Here is a 19,573-nt window from a genome sequence, read left to right on the forward strand (position 1 = left end):
GTTATTACACTTCTGTTGGTGTACACAGTACCGTGCACCCATAGTGCAGTTGCTACTACTTTTCTGGTGGTGTACACAGTACACAATACAGTGTAGTGTGGTGTTGCAAAACAAAGTCCTCATCATGTCCGGAAGGCCACCAAGGAGTGGCAGACGCTCATAGGCCACTAAAAGAGGGCAAGCAGGCTTTGTGTCTACAGTCCACAGTGCTGGTCATGGACACGTGGGGCACGCTTGTCCTTTTTTTCTGCTGCTGGGACAGGGGCTGAAAAATTGGGCCTTTGGTGGTGGTGCCAAAACACTGTAACCCCTCACAGATACTCTTGTTGGGCCCTTCTGTGAAATATGAGATCAAAAATTGTAATTACATGCCCATTTTAAACAGGGACAGAAAAATTTGGGTCTTAGGCAGTGGTGGTGGTGCCCTAAACTAAAAATATTGTTGGAAGCTAGCATCATCAAGATTGAGGAGGAATAGGATAGTCACTCGGCATAGGCAGTCTTCAAGGGATACCACATTCATAGAAGAATCAATCAGTTACATCAGCATCAGGTGCGTGATAGCTGCTGCTGATCCAAGACTAATTGATTTTTATGAATGTGAGACTATCAGCGGAGTCTGTGGACAGGCGCACTCTATGATCCATTACAAATCCTCCAGCAGCACTGAATAGGCATTCATAAAGAATAGAGGTCGACCGATATATCGGCCGGCCAATATATCGGCCGATATTTGCCACTTTTTTATTAATCGGCATCGGCCGATTGAGCTGATAAAAAAGCCGATTTAGAACTACAGCGCGACTTGGAAATGACTTTTGTAATAGAAGTCAGTGTAAGTTGCCTGAGTCTTTATAGAAACAACTTTCCTCCTCTCTGGGCAGTCTGCCAAGAAAAGAGCAAAAAGATACAATGTTTACACTTGTTTACACTTGAATGAATGAACTCAACTCTGTGTTTAGAGTTCTCAGTTTAACCATTTAAAGACTAAATCTTTTCTGACACTTGTTGCTTACAAGTAAAAGTCCTGTATTTTCTGCCAGAAAATCATTTAGACCCCCAAAAAATTATATATATTTTTTTAGCAGAGATCCTAGGGAATAAAATAGCGGTTGTTGCAACATTTTATGTCACACGGCATTTGTGCAGAGGTCTTTCAAATGCATTTTTTTGGGGGAAAAAAATACACTAAATGATTTAAAAAAAAAAACTAAAACAGTAAAGTTAGCCCATTTTTTTTCGTCCAAAAGTTTTGACTACCTGTTTTTATTTTATAGGCTGCTTTCACACTGGAGCGGGCAGGCGTTGATGGTAAAATGCTGCTAGTTTTAGCAACGCTTTACCATCATTTTAGCGGTGCTATTCGGCTGCTAGTGGCGCGCATATAACCCAGCTAGCGGCCGAAGAAGAGATTAAATGTGCCCGTGAAGCACCGCTGCCAAATCGCATTGCATGCGCTTTGGCAGTGGTGCCCATTAATATCAATGGGCAGGAGTGGTGGAGGAGCGGTATACACCACTCCAAACGTGCTGCTTGCAGGACTTTTTTTTTTAACATCCTGCCAGCACATCGCCTCAGTGTGAAAGCACTCTGTCTTTCACACAGATTGCAGGGGAGCCGTTTTGCAGGCGCTATTTTTAGCCCAAACACGCCTAAAAAAACGCCCCAGTGGGAAAGGTGTCTGTTAGGTTTTATGAGATGAAGGGGGAAAAAAATAAATAAAATAAAATAAAATAAATCGGCCTAGCATATCCGCCCAAAAAAATCGGCACCATATATCGGCCATCGGCCGCCATGATTTCTAAATATCGGCATCGGCCAGAGAAAAACCCATATCAATCGACCTCTAATAAAGAATGCTGGATGCAGGACAGGCCAGTAGCTCAATTGCATATTGAGCTAGTTTTGGCCAGTGGTCCATCCTCAAGACCAAGTAACCCAGTGGAGGCTGTGTTGGAAATTCTGCTCTTGCCCCTAGATATTCTTGCACCATGTAATGCAGATGCTGGCAGTGGTTGCCTGAACCGATCAGACCTTTGCGCTGAGGACTGAAAAATTGTCTAAAGGCATCAGTCAGCCAGCCACCTTCTCCACTGCTCTTCCTCTCACTGAACGAAGCCTCAGCAACACGTTGTCCAGCACCAGGAAATTGTAACCTCACAGGGTCTAGAAATGTATTGCACAAACCTTTTCTTCGGGGTCTCCTGAGGATGTTTCGTCCTCTGCTCCCTCTGCAAAGGCAGGATGAGTTCTGCAACTTTACCCTTATAACGTGAATCAGAAGTGTTGGCAGCCAGAAATGATCCCTCTCTTTGATACCACGAATCCTAGGGTCCTTACGCTGCATGGCCTCCCTGATTCTGCAAAGCCTGCGAACGTTTGCAGAGGCATTTGATTCTGAGTCCTCTGGGTCACTAAGGATCACATGATCCGTAACAACCTCCTCCCAGCCAAGTACAACTCCTTGGGTTACTGGGGACTGAAAACCATCCCTTGAAGACTGCTGCTGAGTGTTATCCTCCACGTCCATGCTGACACAATTCTCCTCCTTTTCCTCCTCCTCTTCTTCCTGTGTGTTTGGCGGGCCTGCAGGAATAATATCTGGGTAAAGGGGGCCTTGAGAGTTAAGGAAGTCCTCCTCTTCCTCCCGCTGTTCTGCCTCAAGTGCCCTGTCCATTATTCCATGAAGCGTGTACTCCAACAGGAAGACAAGAGGGGCAGTATCACTGATGCATGCATTGTCGCTGCTCACCATCCTCGTGGCCTCATCAAATTGTGACATGACAGTGCATGCATCCTTGATCAGTAGCCACTGATGTGTTGAAAAGAAGCCAAGCTCCCCTGACCTTGTCCTGGTGCCATACTCACACAGGTACTCATTGATGGCACTCTGCTGCATGTGCAGCCGCTGCAGCATTGCCAACATTGAGTTCCACCTGGTGGACATGTCACAAAAGAGATGGTTGGTGGGCAGGTTGAATTCCCTTTCATTGTCAGCCAGCTGAGCACTGGCATTGTCTGACCGTTGGAAATTACCACAGACTTTTCTGGCCTGCCTCTGGAGATCTTGAAAGCCTGGGTACCTGCTCAAGAACCGCTGCACCACCAAATTCAGGATGTGTGCCAAACATGGAACATGGGTCAAGTGTTCCTGTCGGAGGGCGGAGAGAAGGTTAGTGCCATCGTCGCATACAACCATTCGTGGCTGAGCCCCTTGAACGCTTACGGAGCACCGCTGGTTCAGAGAACAAATCTGCAGAAGAGGCCATAGAGGAAGAAGAGGAGGAGGGGGTGGAGGAGAGAGCTGTGGCAGAATCACCGCTAGCATTTTGGAGGCGTTGTGGCGGAACAAGCTCCAACAATACTGAACCCTGTCCTGCATCCTTCCCAGCTGCCAGCAGAGTTACCCAGTGCGCCCTGAAGGAAAGGTAACATCCCTGCCCATGTCTGCTAGACCATGATTCTGTGGTAATACACACCTTGCTGCTGACCGCCCTGTCCAACAAGACAAAAACATTGCCTTCTACATGCCGATAGAGAGCTGGAATGGCCTTCCGTGAAAATCAATGTTGTTTTGGAACCTGCAACTGAGGTACAGCACATTCCACAAATTCACGAAAGGCAGAATCTACCAGCTGAAAAGGCAGTAGTTGCAGTGCTAGCAATTTGGCCACGCTAGCATTCAGACGCTGAGCATGTGGATGGCTGGGACCAAATTTTTTTACGGTTTAGCAACTGGGGTAGGGAAATTTGCCTGCTAAAATCAGATGGTGGTTTACTGCTAGCAGTTTGGCTGCAAGTACTTGGGACACCTGTTGCTATACCTTCATTCCTCTCAGTGCAGGTTTTCGAGAGAACTGAAGATATAGTAGGGTTGGAGATCCCAGGTGAGGAGGAGCCAATCAGAGCCACGCTATGCCAAGCAATGAGGCATTGGCATGTAATGATATACACAGACTAGATGGGAGGGAAACACACACTTTTATGGGAGAGCAACCATCAGAATGGAACCTTGGTGCAAAGGGTAATTATGGGAAAGGTCTGCATTTTACTTGTAACTAAATATGTTTGTAGATTAATGTTTTTAGGAATATACTCTGTATTCTTTCATGTAATTCTCTTATTTTAACCAAATTTTTTCCTCCTTGGTGTAGACTATAGTTAGACTTTCATTACTCACCAATAAATGTTGTTGTGTTAAATTTTTAACTCATGGTCAAAGAACTCTCATTTAACCCAAATCATATCTGAGAGATATTAAATCTCAAATATAGTATACAGGAAAAAGACTGCATGGGAGGTCATCATATGTCTGGTCAAGCATGTGGTGCCCAAGCAGCTGTTGTTGGGGCCACGCTTGATCCGCTTCAAACATAGGTTGCAAACAGCAACAGTGCAATCTGCTGCACACATGTCCAAAAAGGCCCACACCAAGGAACTTTTCAAAATCAGGAGGGAGTCAGCAGCGCCCTGCACCTGCAGAGTAGGGATGAGCCGAACACCCCCGGTTCGGTTCGCACCAGAACTTTCGAACGGACCCCAAATTCGAACGAACGTTAGAACCCCATTGAAGTCTATGGGACTCGAACGTTCGAAATGAAAAGTGCTAATTTTAACGGCTAATATGCAAGATACTGTCCTAAAAAGGGTTTGCGGACCTGGCTCCTGCCCCAGGGGACATGGGTCAATGCCTAAAATGTTTTTAAAAATGGCCGTTTTGGCGGGAGCACTGATTTTAATGACGATTAAAGTGAAAAAAAAAAGTGAAATATTCCTTTAAATGTGGTGCCTGGGGGTGTCTGTAGTATGCCTGTGAAGTGCCACGTGTTTCCCGTGTTTAGAACAGTCCCTGCACAAAATGACATTAAACGGAAATAACACCATTTAAAACTGCTTGCGGTTTTAATGTTATATCTGGTTCCTGCAATATGGTTGAAAACCATTGAGAAAAATGGCATGGGTAGCCCTCCCTGCCCATTACCAGCCCCTTTAGGTCTTGTACGCATATTAAGGGGAACCCCGTACCCATATTAAAAAAGGAAATGCGTGTGGCCCCCAGGCCCTATATACTCAGAACAGCAGTATACAGGCGGTGCAAACAAGACAGGGACTGTGTAGGTTTGTTGTGTTAAGTTGAATCTGTTTGTAATTTTCAACTGGTACATTTTTAAAGTGTAGCTCCAGTCAAAAAAACTATTTTTAAGCTTTTTGGAAAACATAGGGAAGGGTTATCACCCCTGTATAATTTGTTTTGTCGTCCATCTTTTTTCATCTCACTTGCTGTTGTCTCCTTCCGTTTGCAAGTAGGAGATGTTTGTAAATTGGATGTTTGAAAGTAGGGGCCTGCCCTATATGCTCTGCAGAAATGGCGGAACAAGGTGTTGGTTTTGCCACAACATTGTAAGCCCTCAAAGTGACTCTTGGTGGGCGCTGGAGTGCCCTGCTGTGAACGATTATATCAAGAATTGTAATTACATGCCATTGTTGAACAGTGGTAGAAAAATTGACCTTTGGTGGTTGTGGTGCTGGTGCCACAACACTATAAGTCCTCACCGTTACTCTGGGTGGGCACAGGAAGGGGCCCTCCTGTGAAATATTATATCAAGAATTGTAATTACATGTCCCTGTTAAACAGGGGCAGACAAATTTGGCCTTAGGCACTGCTGCTGGTGCCACCACACTGCAACCTCTGCCATATACTCTAGTTTTATTGCAGGAATTAGCCCTGCTGCAAAGCATTGCATCAAAAATTGTACTTAAACGCTCCTGTTAAACAGGGGCAGAAAAATTGGGCCTTAGGCACTGGTGCTGGTGCCACCACACTGCAACCTCTACCATATACTCTAGTTTTATTGCAGGAATTAGCCCTGCCGCAAAGCATTGCATCAAAAATTGTACTTAAACGCCCCTGTTAAACAGGGGCAGAAAAATTGGGCTGATGGCATCAACCAGAACCAGAAATGTTCTTCCAACATATCAGCGGAGGAGGAAGAGGATAGACAATCAACATAACAGGACAGTCACTCAGCATCAGCATAGGCAGTCTTGAAGGGATGTGGTATTTCAAAAAAAATTATTCGGTTACATCAGCTTCAGGTGCTTGGTAGCTGTGGGTGATCCAAGACTGATTCATCTTGATGAAGGTCAGTCGATCAACTGATTCGGTGGACAGGCGCACCCTGTGATCGGTAACAAAGCCACCAGCAGCACTGAAGGTGCGTTCCGAAAGAACGCTGGATGCAGGACAGGCCAGTAGCTCAATTGCATACTGTGCAAGCTCTGGCCAGTGATCCATCCTCAAGACCCAGTAAGCCAGAGGATTTTCGGTGGGAAAGGTGTCCAAGTCTGACCTTGCCCCTAGGTATTCCTGCACCATGTAAATCAGACGCTGGCGATGGGTGCTGGAACCGATCATACCTTGGGGCTGGGGACTAAAAAATTGTCTGAAAGCATCAGTCAGACGGCCACCTTCTCCACCGCTCCTTCTGACCGATGCCTCAGCAACACGTTGTCCAGGACCAGGAGTTTGTAACCTCCCAGTCTGTGGGAACGTGTTGCACAGACCTTTCTGCAAGGCCTCCCGGAGATGTCTCATCCTCTGCTCCCTCTGCGATGGCAAGATAAGGTCGGCAACCTTACCCTTGTACCGTGGATCAAGGAGAGTGGCCAGCCAGTAATGGTCCCTCTCCTTGATCCGAAGAATACGAGGATCCTTCCGCAGGCTTTGCAGGATCAGGGAGGCCATGCAGCGTAGGTTAGCTGAGGCATTCGGTCCGGAGTCCTCTGGGTCACTAAGGACAACATGATCCGCAGCTACCTCCTCCCAGCCACATACAAGTCCACGTGTTTCTTGGGACTGTAAATCATCCCTACAAGACTGCTGCTGCTGCTGCTGATGCTGAGTGCCAGCCTCCACCTCCATGCTGACACAATCATCCTCCTCCTCCTCCTCTTCCTCCTCCTCATCCTCTTCCTGTGTGATGGGTGGCACAGCAGGAACACTGTCTGGATAAAGGGGGCCTTGAGAGGCAAGGAAATCCTCCTCTTCCTGCCTCTGTTCTGCCTCAAGTGCCCTGTCCATTATTCCACGCAGCGTATGCTCCAAGAGGTGGACAAGAGGTACAGTGTCACTGATGCATGCACTGTCACTGCTCACCATCCTTGTGGCCTCCTCAAACGGTTACAGGACAGTGCATGCATCCCTGATCATGCCCCACTGGCGTGGTGAGAAAAAACTGAGCTCCCCTGACCCTGTCCTGGTGCCGTAGTCGCACAGGTACTCATTGATGGCCCTCTGCTGCGTGTGCAGCCGCTGCAGCATGGCCAATGTTGAGTTCCATCTGGTGGGCATGTCACATATAAGGTGGTTCTTGGGCAGGTTCAACTCCTTTTGGAGCTCAGCCAGCTGAGCACAGGCATTAAATGATCGGCGGAAATGCACACAGACTTTCCTGGCCTGCTTCAGGACATCCTGTAAGCCGGGGTACCTGCCCAAGAACCGCTGCACCACCAGGTTAAGGACGTGAGCTACACAGGGCACATGGGTCAGTTATCCCTGTCGGAGGGCGGAGAGGAGGTTGGTGCCATTGTCGCAAACCACCATTCCTGGCTTAAGCTGGCGTGGCGTCAACCACCTCTCGGCCTGCCCCTGCAGAGCTGACAAAACATCTGCCCCAGTGTGGCTCCTGTCCCCCAAACAAACCAGCGCAAGCACGGCATGGCATCGTTTTGCCTGCGTACTTGCGTAGCCCCTGGAACGCCTACGGAGCACCGCTGGTTCTGAGGACAGAGCACTGGAAGAGGCCATGGAGGAAGAAGAAGAGGAGGGGGTGGAGGAGAGAGGTGTGTCACAACCAATAGTAGCGTTTTATAGGCGTGGTGGCGGAACAACCTCCAACACTACTGCACCTTGTCCTGCATCCTTCCCAGCTGCCAGAAGAGTGACCCATTGGGCCGTGAAAGACAGGTAACGTCCCTGTCCATGCCTGCTGGACCATGAGTCAGCGGTAATATGCACCTTACCGCTGACCGCCCTGTCCAGCGAGGCAAGGACATTGCCTTCCACATGCCGGTAGAGAGCCGGAATCGCCTTCCGTGAGAAAAAGTGGCGTTTGGGGACCTGCCACTGAGGAACCGCACATTGTACAAACTCACGGAAGGGGGCCGAGTCTACCAACTGAAAAGGCAGCAGTTGAAGTGCTAGCAATTTAGCCAAGCTAGCATTCAACCGCTGGGCATGTGGATGGCTGGGAGTGAACTTCTTCCGCCGGTCCAGCAGCTGGGGCAGGGACATTTGCCTGCTATAATCGGACGTGGGTGTACCGCTAGCAGAGTTCCCGGAAGCACTTGGCTGTGACACACCTAATTCTACACCTTCATTCCTCTCAGAGCAGGTTTCAGAGAGGACTGAAGGTCTAGTGGGGTTGGAGATGCCAGCTGATGAGGAGCAAGGAGAGGTCCGCTTTGTTCTTTGGTGTGGGTCTTTGAGGTACGCTTGCCAACGAGCTGCATGGCAGGTCAACATATGTCTGGTCAAGCATGTGGTGCCCAAGCGACTGATGTTTTGGCCACGTGAGATACGCTTGAGACATATGTTGCAAATAGCAGCGGTGCGATCTGATGCACTCGTCTCAAAAAAGGCCCACACCAAAGAACTTTTAGAATAACGCGCAGAGGCAGCGCTCTGCACAGGCGGAGCTCTGCGGTGTGATTCAGTTGGTGTGCTGCCCCTAAGCTGGCCCCCGGAGGGCATCCTGCCTCGTTGGACATGTGCCTCCTCCTCCTCCTCCTCCTCCTCCCTCCTTCCAGGCACCCACGTGGAGTCAGTGCCCTCATCATCCCCTCCCTCTTCTTCGCTGTAGCAAACCTGGCAGTATGCTGCAGCTTGTGGAACATGACTGCCAGATTGCTGTCCTTCTTGAGCATCCCCTCTCTCTGCGCTCACGCTACTGCCTTCCTCTAGCTGAGTGTCATCATCAGAGCCCACAAAACACTGGACATCCTCTTGGAGCATGTACCCAACACTGTGCTCAAAGAGTTCAGGAGACTCCTCAGGAGGACTTGGTGGGTCTAGGGAAGGAGTCACTGATGATGACATTGAGAGGAGGGAAGACGATGCGTTGGCAGCTGCTTTGCTACTACCCTGAGACTGGGTGAGAGAGGATGAGGAGGATGAAGAGGGCTTGGTCATCCACTCTACCAAGTCGTTGGCATGTTGCGGTTCAACATGTCCAGCTGCCGAAAAGAAGGACAAGCATGTCCCATGGCCACGTGCTGATGACAATGCACCGTGTCCACGACCAGCACTGTTGTCTCTGGACACAGAGCCTGCTTGCCCTCTTTTATCGGCTCGCGCCTGTCTGCCTCTCCTTGCTGGCCTTCTCCTAACACTACTGACTGCAAGCTCTATTATTAAAGATAGATCACTAGCTATATAGGTGAGGTGAATATAGCGGTGTATACTGCGGTCAGGGCACGCAGACAATAACCACTACACAACAGCAAGATAGAAAATCGGCCGAAAACGATCGGTGTGTACTGTGTTGAAGGTACACAGAACACCCGCTGCTTCAGACGCCAACACACTACACGAGGCCGCCGCGATGGCGGCCTTATATAGTGTGGGGCGTGCTCTACACAGCCTGAGCTATGATTGGCCACAGGCATCCTGCCTGTGGCCAATCATGGCTCTCCTCGCTGCTGGCGCTGCGATTGGCCAAGCATGCGGGGTCACAGTGCATGCTTGGCCAATCATGAGCCAGCAATGCACTGCGCCATCGCAGTGCATTGTGGGCCGTGAGCGCCACGCGAATTTGACGCGAACGGACCAAAATGTTCGGATTTCGCCGAACGAACAGCCAATGTTCGAGTCGAACGTACGTTCGACTGGAACACGAAGCTCATCCCTACTGCAGAGCTCTACGGTGTGATGCAGTAGTGTGGCTGCCCTTAAGCTGCCCCCTAGAGGGCATCCTGCCTCGTTGGAGTTGTGCCTCCTCCTCCCCTATTCTATCAGGCACCCAAGTATTGTCAGTGACCTCCTCATCCCCTCCCTCCTCATCACTGGAGCAAACTTGATGCTATGCTGCAGCTGGGGGAACTGCCAGTTTCTTGTCCTTCTTGGGCATCCCCCTCTATCTAAGCTCACGTTACTCCCTTACTCAACCTGGGTACCAACATCAGAGCCTTCAAATCGCTGCGCATCCTCCAGCAGCATGTACCTGACACTGTGGTCGAATAGTTTGGGGGACTCCTCCGTGCATGATGGTGGGGCTACAGAAGGAGTGACTGTGGACAAGGAGTCGCTGGAATAGGCAGCTGCATAGGAAGGAAAACTACTCTGAGCCTGGCTGACAGAGGATTAGGATGATGAGGAGGGCTTTGTTATCCACTCCACCAACTCTTCTGCATGTTCTGGATCAATAACATGGCCAGCAGCAGAAAAAAAGGACAAGTGTGCCCCACGGCCACCAGCAGAGGATGCACCATGTCCATGGCCAGCACTGTTTACTGTAGACACAGAGCCTGCTTGCCCTCTTTTCATGGCCTGTGAGCATCTGCCTCTCATTAGTGGCCTTCTGGACATGATGTATATTTTGTTTTGCAACACCGCAGTACACTGTATTGTGTACTGTGTACTCCAGAAAAGTAGTAGCAACTGCACTATGGCTGCACTGTATTGTGTACTGTGTACACCACCAGAAAAGTAGTAGCAACTGCACTACGGCTGCACTGTATTGTAATTACAATTTTTGATCTAATATTTCACAGCAGGGCCCATTCCTGCATCCACAGAGTATCTGTGAGGGGTTACAGTGTTGTGGCACCACCACTGCCTAAGGCTCAATTTTTCTAGCCCTGTTTAACAGGGGCATGTAATTACAATTCTTGATATAATATTTCACAGCAGGGCCTGTTCCAGCACCCACCAAGAGTAACTGTGAGGGCTTACAGTGTTCTGGTACCACCAACACCTAAGGCCCAATTTTCCGCAGATTGTATATGGCAGGCTGTATAGTATATACAGGCGGTCCCCTATTTTCAAACATCCGACTTACAAATGACCCCTACTTACAAACCGAGGGAGACAACAGAAAGTGAGAGGAAATCTACCCCTAGGAAGGTAAATTCTCTCCTGTAAGAGTTAATATGGGAAAAACCTGTTTCCCTATTAACCCAAAATTTTCAAAATTCAATTGTCATTGGGACAGAAAGTGAGGTGAAATCTTCTGAAAAGGTGCACAGACAGCAAAACAAATGTTACAGGGGTGATAACCCTTTCCTATATTATCCAAAAAGCTTAAAAATAGATTTTTGGGCTGGAGCTACACTTAAAAAATGTACCTGTTCCAAATTACAAACAGATTCAACTTAACAAAAAACCTACAGTCCCTATCTTGTTTGTAACCCGGGGACTGCCTGTATACTGCTGTTCAGAGTATATAGGGCCTGTGGGCCGCACACCTTTTTTTTTGTATTTAGGTGTAGGGTTCCCCTTTAATATCCATACCAGACCCAAAGGGCCCTGGAATGGGCTGGGGGGGGCAACACTACATTACAGCCGCAAGCAGTTTTAACCACTTGGGATCCGCGCTATTGCAAAATGACGGCAACAGCGCGGACCCACATTTCCGGGACTACGTCTATTGACGTCGTCCCGGATACGAGCGGCCTGCGCGCCCCGCTCTGTGATCGGCGAGTCCGTGAGACTCGCCTGATCACCGATCCGTGCAAGGGGTCGATCCCGACCCCTTATCACGTGATCAGCTGTCAGCCAATGACAGCTGATCATGTGATAGAACGGAGCCATTAATCGGCTATTATTCCTCCTCGCGCTGACAGCGCGAGGAGAGAAAAAAAAAGCCGATCACCGGCGGCCGTGATCGGGACATCAGTCCCGATCACGGCCAGCAATACAGCTGACCACCTGCCCCCTGCCAGTGCCCACCTGCCCACCGCCGTGCCATCCTGAATAAAAGTAAGTGCCCCCCATCAGTGCCCCCATCAGTGCCCCCATCAGTGCCCATAGTGCCCACAGTGCCACCTACAGTGCCACCCACAATGCCACCCACAGTGCCATCCAGCAGTGCCACCAACAGTGCCACCCACAGTGCCCACAATCTGCCTCAAAGGTGCTGCGACCCAGTGCCGCCCATCAGTGCCCAGCAGTGCCGCCCATCAGTGCCCAGCAGTGCCGCCCATCAGTGCCCAGCAGTGCCACCTATCAGAGCCACCTATCAGTGCCACCTATCAGTGCCCATCAGTCCCATCTATCAGTGGTACCTATCAGTGCCCATCCGTGCCACCCATCCATGCCACTTATCCGTGCCACCCATCCATGCCATCTTATCTGTGCCCATCTTTGCCCATCAGTGCCGCCTTATCTGTGCCCATCGGTGCCGCCTTATCTGTGCCTATTAGTGCCGCCTTAACTATGCCTATCAGTGCCCACCAGTGCAGCCCATCAGTGCCCACCAATGCAGCCCATCAGTGCCCACCAATGCAGCCCATCAGTGCCCACCAATGCAGCCATCAGTGCCGCCTAATCAGCGCACTTCAATGAAGGAGAAAAATGACCCGTTTGCAAAATTTTATAACAAACTATTAAAACATGATTTTTTTTTTTTTGCATCTTTTTTTGTTTGTTTAGCAAAAAATAAAACTCCGAGCTGTAACTAAATACCACCAAAAGAAAGCTCTATTTGTGGGAAAAAAATGATAAAAATTTCATTTGGGTACAGTGTTGTATGCCCGCGCAATTGTCATTCAAAGTGCATCAGCGCTGAAAGCTGAAAATTGGTCTGGGACTGAGGGGGGTTTAAGTGCCCAGTAAGCAAGTGGTTAAATTACTTTTTTTTCCTTTAGAAATGTCATTTTGTGCAGGGACTAAACACGGGAAAAATTTGCCACTTTACAGGCATACTATAGACACCCCCCAGGCACGATATTAAAGGAATATTTCACTTTTTTTGTTTCACTTTAAGCATTCTTAAAATCACTGCTTCCGAAAAAACTTTTTTTTGTTGCATTGATGCATGTCCCCTGGGGCAGGACCCGGGTCCCCAAACACTTTTTATGACAATAACTTGCATATTAGCCTTTAAAATTAGCACTTTTGATTTTTCATGTTCGAGTCCCATAGACTTTAACGGTGTTTGTGCAAATCTTATGTTCTGCCGCAAACCGAACTGGTCGGTGTTCGGCTCATCCCTACTCTCAACTTGTTAATTCTTTAAAGTAAACCTGTCTTGAGAAAACTATGGCTCTACCATTTTTTTAAAATCCAAGTTGCCTGGTTGGGTATGACTGCATCCTCATAGCTAACATTCTTATAAGAAGAGCTCAGCAGTGGCTGCCTCCTTTCATGATAGGGATGCTTTAAAAGCCAAAAATGCCATGTGTGAGGAACTCCCTCTATTATTCGGGTCCCAGTCTTAGACTGTAGATTTCATTATTGAGTTGGCCCACCCTTTTCAGCTATAACAGTTTCAACTCTTCTGGGAAGGCTGTTCACAAGGTTTAGGAGTGTGTTTATGGGAATGCTTGACTATTCTTCCAGAAGCACATTTGTGAGGTCAGGCACTGATGTTGGACGAGAAGGCCTGGTTCGCAGTCTCCACTCAAAGGTTGAGGTCAGAACTCTGTGCAGCCCAGTCAAGTTCCTCCACCTCAAACTTGCTTGCCCATGTCTTTATGGACCTTGCTTTGTGCGGTCCAAATCATTTGGTGGAGGGGGGTGTTATGGTGGGGTTGTTTTTCAGGGGTTGTGCTTGGCCTCTTAGTTCCAGTGAAGGGAACTCTTAAGGTGTCAGCATACCAAGACTTTTTGGACAATTTCATGCTCCCAACTTTGGGGATGGCCCTTTCCTGTTCAATCATGACTCCGCACCAATGCATTATGAACCCTACGGACTTAGACTGAGATGCCATTACAGTTCATGTGTGTGTAAAGGCAGGCGTCCCCATACGTTTGGTTATATGGTGTATTTTTGGTGCTATATTAAGAGTCTATTACAAATTTCCAAATAAAACATTGAATGGGTATGATATTCTGACTTTCCAAATTTAGTGATAATGTGTCAAATGATATTCTACATATATTTATGTCAATGTACAGTATATATTAAAGGGTTCTGCATTCTTTGCCCAGTTTGTATATCCATTTGATTGATTATTGTGTCCCCTGCAGATCCGCTCAGACAAGGACCGGGAGAGCATGATCCGGTACAGCATCACAGGTGTTGGAGCCGATCAACCCCCAATGGAAATTTTCAGTATAGACCCAATTTCTGGACGTATGTATGTAACAAGACCACTGGATAGAGAAGAGAGATCATCGTACCATGTAAGTAACAAAATACTTGTTGTGTTACCTGATATAACATAAAAATCTCATGATCTCTCTATTTTCCTCAAAACTGTATTACAAGATCAAGAATATGATTTGGTTACTATTTTTGATCCTTTTAGACATAAGGTCTTTTTGTATTCAGTTAAAGATATTATTAGGGGAAAAAATGTGAAATTGCATTTTATTTACAGTAGGGTGGCACCAATACTAGTATCAGTATCGATATCGATACTGAGTATTTGCACAAGTATTGGTACTCGTGCAAATGCACCGATACCTGAAACCGATACTTTCAGGCTCGTTTTCTTGAGCTGTTAGTGGGGATGAACAAATGTTCCTCTGTTTAACCCCCTATTAGCCCTTAATTTACTCTAATCAGCCTTAAGACCCCTTTCACACCAAGGGCGTTTTGCAGGCGCTATAGTGTTAGAAATAGCGCCTGCAATCCGCCCTAAAACTACTGCACCATTGTCTGTAGTGTGAAAGCCCCGAGGGCTTTCACACTACAGCGGTGCGCTGGCAGGACGTCAGGAAAAGTCCTAACAGCAGCTTCTTTGGAGCGGTGAAGGAGCGGTGTGTTTACCGCTCCTCCACCGCTGCTCCCCATTGAAATCAATGGGGCAGTGCTGTAATACCGCCGGCAAAATGCTGCTATTGCGGTGTATTGCCAGCGGTTTTAACCCTTTCTCGGCCGCTAGCGGGGGGTAAAAGCGCCCCGCTAGTGGCCGAAATGTGACGCAAAATAGCAGCGTTTTACCGCCGACGATATGGGCGGCGTGGTGTGAAAGTGGTCTAATTAACTCCATATTCTACTCTATTTAATTATTATTTTCCTGCTTTTTTTTTTATATCTATTAACCACTAGCCGCCCGCCATATAGCAAAATGACGGTGGCAAAGTGGTTGTAATATCCTGACCAGACGTCATGTGACGTGATCAGGATATTAAGCCGCTGCGCGCCCCCGGGGGCACGCATCGTGGCGATCAATGTTGTGGGGTGTCAGTCTGACACCCTGCAACTACGATCTCGGTAAAGAGTCTCTGACAGAGACTCTTTACCATGTGATCAGCAGTGTCCAATCACGGCTGATCACAGTGTAAATAGGAAGAGCCGGTGATCGGCTTTTCCTCACTCGCGTCTGTCAGACGCGAGTAGAGGAGAGCCGATCGGCTGCTCCTCTGACAGGGGGGGTCTGTGCTGATCGATTATCAGCACAGCCCCCCCAAGGATGCCCTCACTGGACCACCAGGGACGCCACCAGACCACCAGGGATGCCCAGCAACAGGTATGCCCCCCTAGACCACCAGGGATGCCAGTCAGTGCCCATAATGGATGCCAATCAACGCCCATAATGGATGCCAATCAGTGCCCACAATGGGCATCACTGATTGGCATGCATTATTGTTTGGCACTGATTGGCATCCATCCCTATACAGTACTGTACACTACAATGCCCACCCATGCCGCCTATCAGTGCCCATCCATGCCTCCTATCAGTGCCCATCCATGCCACCTATCCATGCCCATCCATGCCACCTATCCATGCCACCCATCCATGCCAATCCGTGCCACCTATCCATGACAATCCGTGCCACCTATCAGTGTCTATCTGTGTCGCATATCAGTGCCGCCTATCAGTGCCACTTCATTGATGCCACATCATTGGTGCCCATCAGTGCCGCCTTATCAGTGCCAGTCACTGCGGCCCCGTCAGTGCCCATCAGTGAAGGAGAAAACGTACTTATTTACAAAGTTTTGTAACTGAAACAAAAAAAAAAGTTTTGAATGAGGTGAGCAAATGAGGCCAGAGGATCTATCACCATATATCAAACCATTTTATTAATAAACAACATTTAAATGGGGGTTTTACCTTTCAAGGATTATTTGCCCTGCACTACTTGGGGGCTTCTTGTTATTATGTTTACAATGTATCAATCAGGATGTATATGTATATTACCTGACAGCCAATCCACATTTGGACTATTATTGTGCTACCATGTTGTTTATTAATAAAATGGTTTGATATATGGTGATAGATCCTCCGGCCTCATTTGCTCACCTCATTCAAAGCCCCAACCTCTTCTTTTTGTGTATTTAATAGCAATCTGTACTATGATGGCACAGGTCTCATCATGTGTTTTGCATGCAGTTGCACATTCCTCCAGATGCACTAAAAATGCATACATATAAAGAGACAACGTCAGAGTAATCATTGTGTTCTGCCAGGGTGCTCAGGAAGCCTTCCCGGCGGGCAGAACACGACGAATACTACTGTAACCACCAGCACTAATCGCATGCCAAAAATCAGACAGGCTGGTTGTATTCAAGTCAATTGATGGAGCGACTTGGGTACAATCGGCCTGCCCATATGGGAGATTTATTTTGTGGTCTCTATAATGGGTTTTTATAGTATATATAAATAAACTTGTACCTTCATCCAGAATTTCTTGGAATAAAAGAATGGAGACCTGGTCCCCAACCAGGTCACCACAAAAGACATGTGGGCAATGTGGACTATCACGGTACAGTAAAATAATTAAATAGAAAATCAATAACGAATATACAGTTAAAAAGAGATTTAATAATACAAAAATAATAATCAATTACACATAACAATAATTCATAGGGACAGTTCATCACAGAATACAGCTCAACTAGTTTCGCGGATCATAGCCGCTTCATCAGGAAAGTATCTGCGGATCAATGAATAAAAAAACAATATAAAACCATAAGACGAGAAGAAAAATCATATCATGGTGTTTAAACAAATAATAAATCCATGAGAGGGATCCATATGGGGATAGAAATGTGGCTGGTGAACAGATCAAATTTTGATCCATATATGGCTGGCTTTAAAGGAGGAGGTGACACCTGGTCTATGGAGAAACCTGGGCAATTAGACTTAGGGATCAGCCTATTAACAGCCCTTCCATATCTGTCCACCTGAGGCACCGAGGACGCTTTGGCAGTATAGGCTGCACAAGTACCACGCGCCCGTCTGAAAAGTGTATCCCATTGTCTCCTCACCCCTGCACAATTTGCAAGGGCAAACAACGGTGTCTCAGTGCTCCTGCCATGTTGTCTACAACGTCAGGATAATGGAAACCCCAGTGACCACACATTTATAAAACAAAGCAAAAAATAAAACCCTGTTTTTTTTGTAGGAGAGGAGTTTAATGCATCCTTCTCAGCTGAGCCTGCTGAGATGAGAGATATACCCTTGTAAAGGTGAAGAAGATGCGCCAGACGGCCAGACTGATCAGTGCTTCCATAGACTGACTGGTGTTCACACATTGTACGGATGATGGCACGGAATATTCATAGCATCGCTGAAGCTACAGAGGCCTATTACAAAGCCTGGGAATTGTGTGATAAGCGCACCCTGAGGGGAAGATAAATACTCAGCCTCTCAGAACGGAGCGGCCAGCACAGAAATTACCTCATTCCCAAACAATAGTTTTTCATTTGGAGTCTGAGGCGGTAGTGTTTGTGGCTGGCCGCGAATCAAACCCGCCACTGTCTGTAGAGCGGGAGTTGGGCACATCTCACTCACAAATCACTGGAATTAAACTGGATTGTTATATAATGAGAAGTTAGGATTGTGGAGCCCGATTTAGACGGCTTCACGCTCAAACAAAACACCAGCTGAGGTACTGATAAAGTGTTCTCGTGTCCATCCGTGTTTCCAGGGCCGATAATCCTAAAAACGTCATTTGCATGCGGAGAAATATACTTAAAATATCATATCTTTCTTGTTAAAATGTAATTTGCTATGAAGTATTTTCAGATTTTTTTGGGGAAGGCATGTGAGCATATATTTTCTGGTAAAAAGCGTGATTGAAGCATTTCTATTTGTATTTTGTTTTCTTGTGAAGTATCTTCAAAGACATGCAGGTACGTTAATTGGCTTCTGTCCAAAATTCGCCGTAGTATAAGAATGGGGTCCTTGGGTTGTGGGCTCCTTGAGGGTAGGGACCGATGTGAGTGTGCAATGTACAGGGATAGGGACAATTGTAGACACTCACTCAGGTTGAACTGGATGGACTGGTGTCTTTATTCAACCTTACTAACTATGTAACTATGTAACTATGTAACTATCTTCCATAGCTTTTCACTTTCTACCCAGACCTACTCCACCTATAGCGATGAGACTCAAGCCCCGTACACACAATCTGACTTTCCGACAGGAAATGTTCGATGAGAGGCTGTTGGCGGTAAATCCCACCCGGTGTACGATCCATCGAACAATTGTTGGACTTTCCGCCAACAAATGTTGGATGGCAGGTTTTCAAATTTTCTGTGGACAAATGTGTGTTGTGGGATTGAAGCAAAGGCCAAAAGTATAAACATACATGCCCGGAAGCAAGGACGAGCCAGAAGCGGTCGGTCTTGTAAACTAGCGTTTGTAATGGTGAATTAACATTTGTGACGTGGCAAATTATGAAATCTCCAAATGCAGCGCACATTCTCTTTGTCTTTAATGGGATAATAATGAAGCTGCTTTGCTGGTGATACTGATGGAGTTATTGAAAACAGATTTTCAAAGGCTTTTTTTTTTTCTAGTGATATCCAGAATAATATTAGTATGGGTTTTTTTTTAATTATTATTTGGGCAAATTACCACACCACAATTATCCGGTAGTTTATAAGATCAAAGATACAACTATGTTGGTGTCCCTTGTCAATTTTACATTGTATTTTTTAAAATCTAACTGCCTACTCCCAAACTGTCAGTTGAAGTAAAACACATAGCCAAGTATTATTCTCCACAATTTTTGTATTGTGCATTAAAAAAAAGAAAACAAATAAAATTAGACATGCTATTTGCCAATAGAACTTAACCAAAAAGTGCATTCTATGCATCCAAAAATATAGAAAATATACCAAATCAAGTCATTATTCAACCAAAAAACGAATGTCAAAGCAATAACTCCAAGGCCAATAATAAATAACACGTTATCTCCTCCGATTCCGCAACATGTCTGGTTGACGAACGGCTCTTCAGAAACAAACTGAAAAGCAGGAAATGAAAAACGCAAATCGAAAAGCGCTAAATGGAAAACGCAAAAAAGAAAATTGCGAATCAACACTCGCCAATCTTCTACTAACACGAAGTTAGCAGAAGGAGCCCAAAGGGTGGCGCTAAAGAGCTGAAAAACCACGTAGTACGCCAAGTTCGTCACTACGTTTTCGTAATTGTTGGCCAACATTTGTGTAACCGT

General features: G+C 47.0%; 1 protein-coding gene across 1 annotated transcript in view; it reads left to right on the top strand.

Moving 5' to 3' along the window:
• CDH4 (cadherin 4) overlaps positions 1-19,573 on the top strand; it is a 1,072,466-nt gene that overhangs the window by 917,187 nt on the left and 135,706 nt on the right. Inside the window, exon 5 of the mRNA XM_077460271.1 lies at positions 14,189-14,344. Within this exon, the coding sequence (XP_077316397.1) occupies positions 14,189-14,344 (156 nt within the window). The remainder of the gene's footprint in view (positions 1-14,188; positions 14,345-19,573) is intronic.

This window comes from Lithobates pipiens, unplaced genomic scaffold, assembly GCF_037356315.1.
Source record: "Lithobates pipiens isolate NorthernLeopardFrog02 unplaced genomic scaffold, aLitPip1_a1.2 Scaffold_28, whole genome shotgun sequence".
Classification (NCBI taxonomy): domain Eukaryota; kingdom Metazoa; phylum Chordata; class Amphibia; order Anura; family Ranidae; genus Lithobates; species Lithobates pipiens.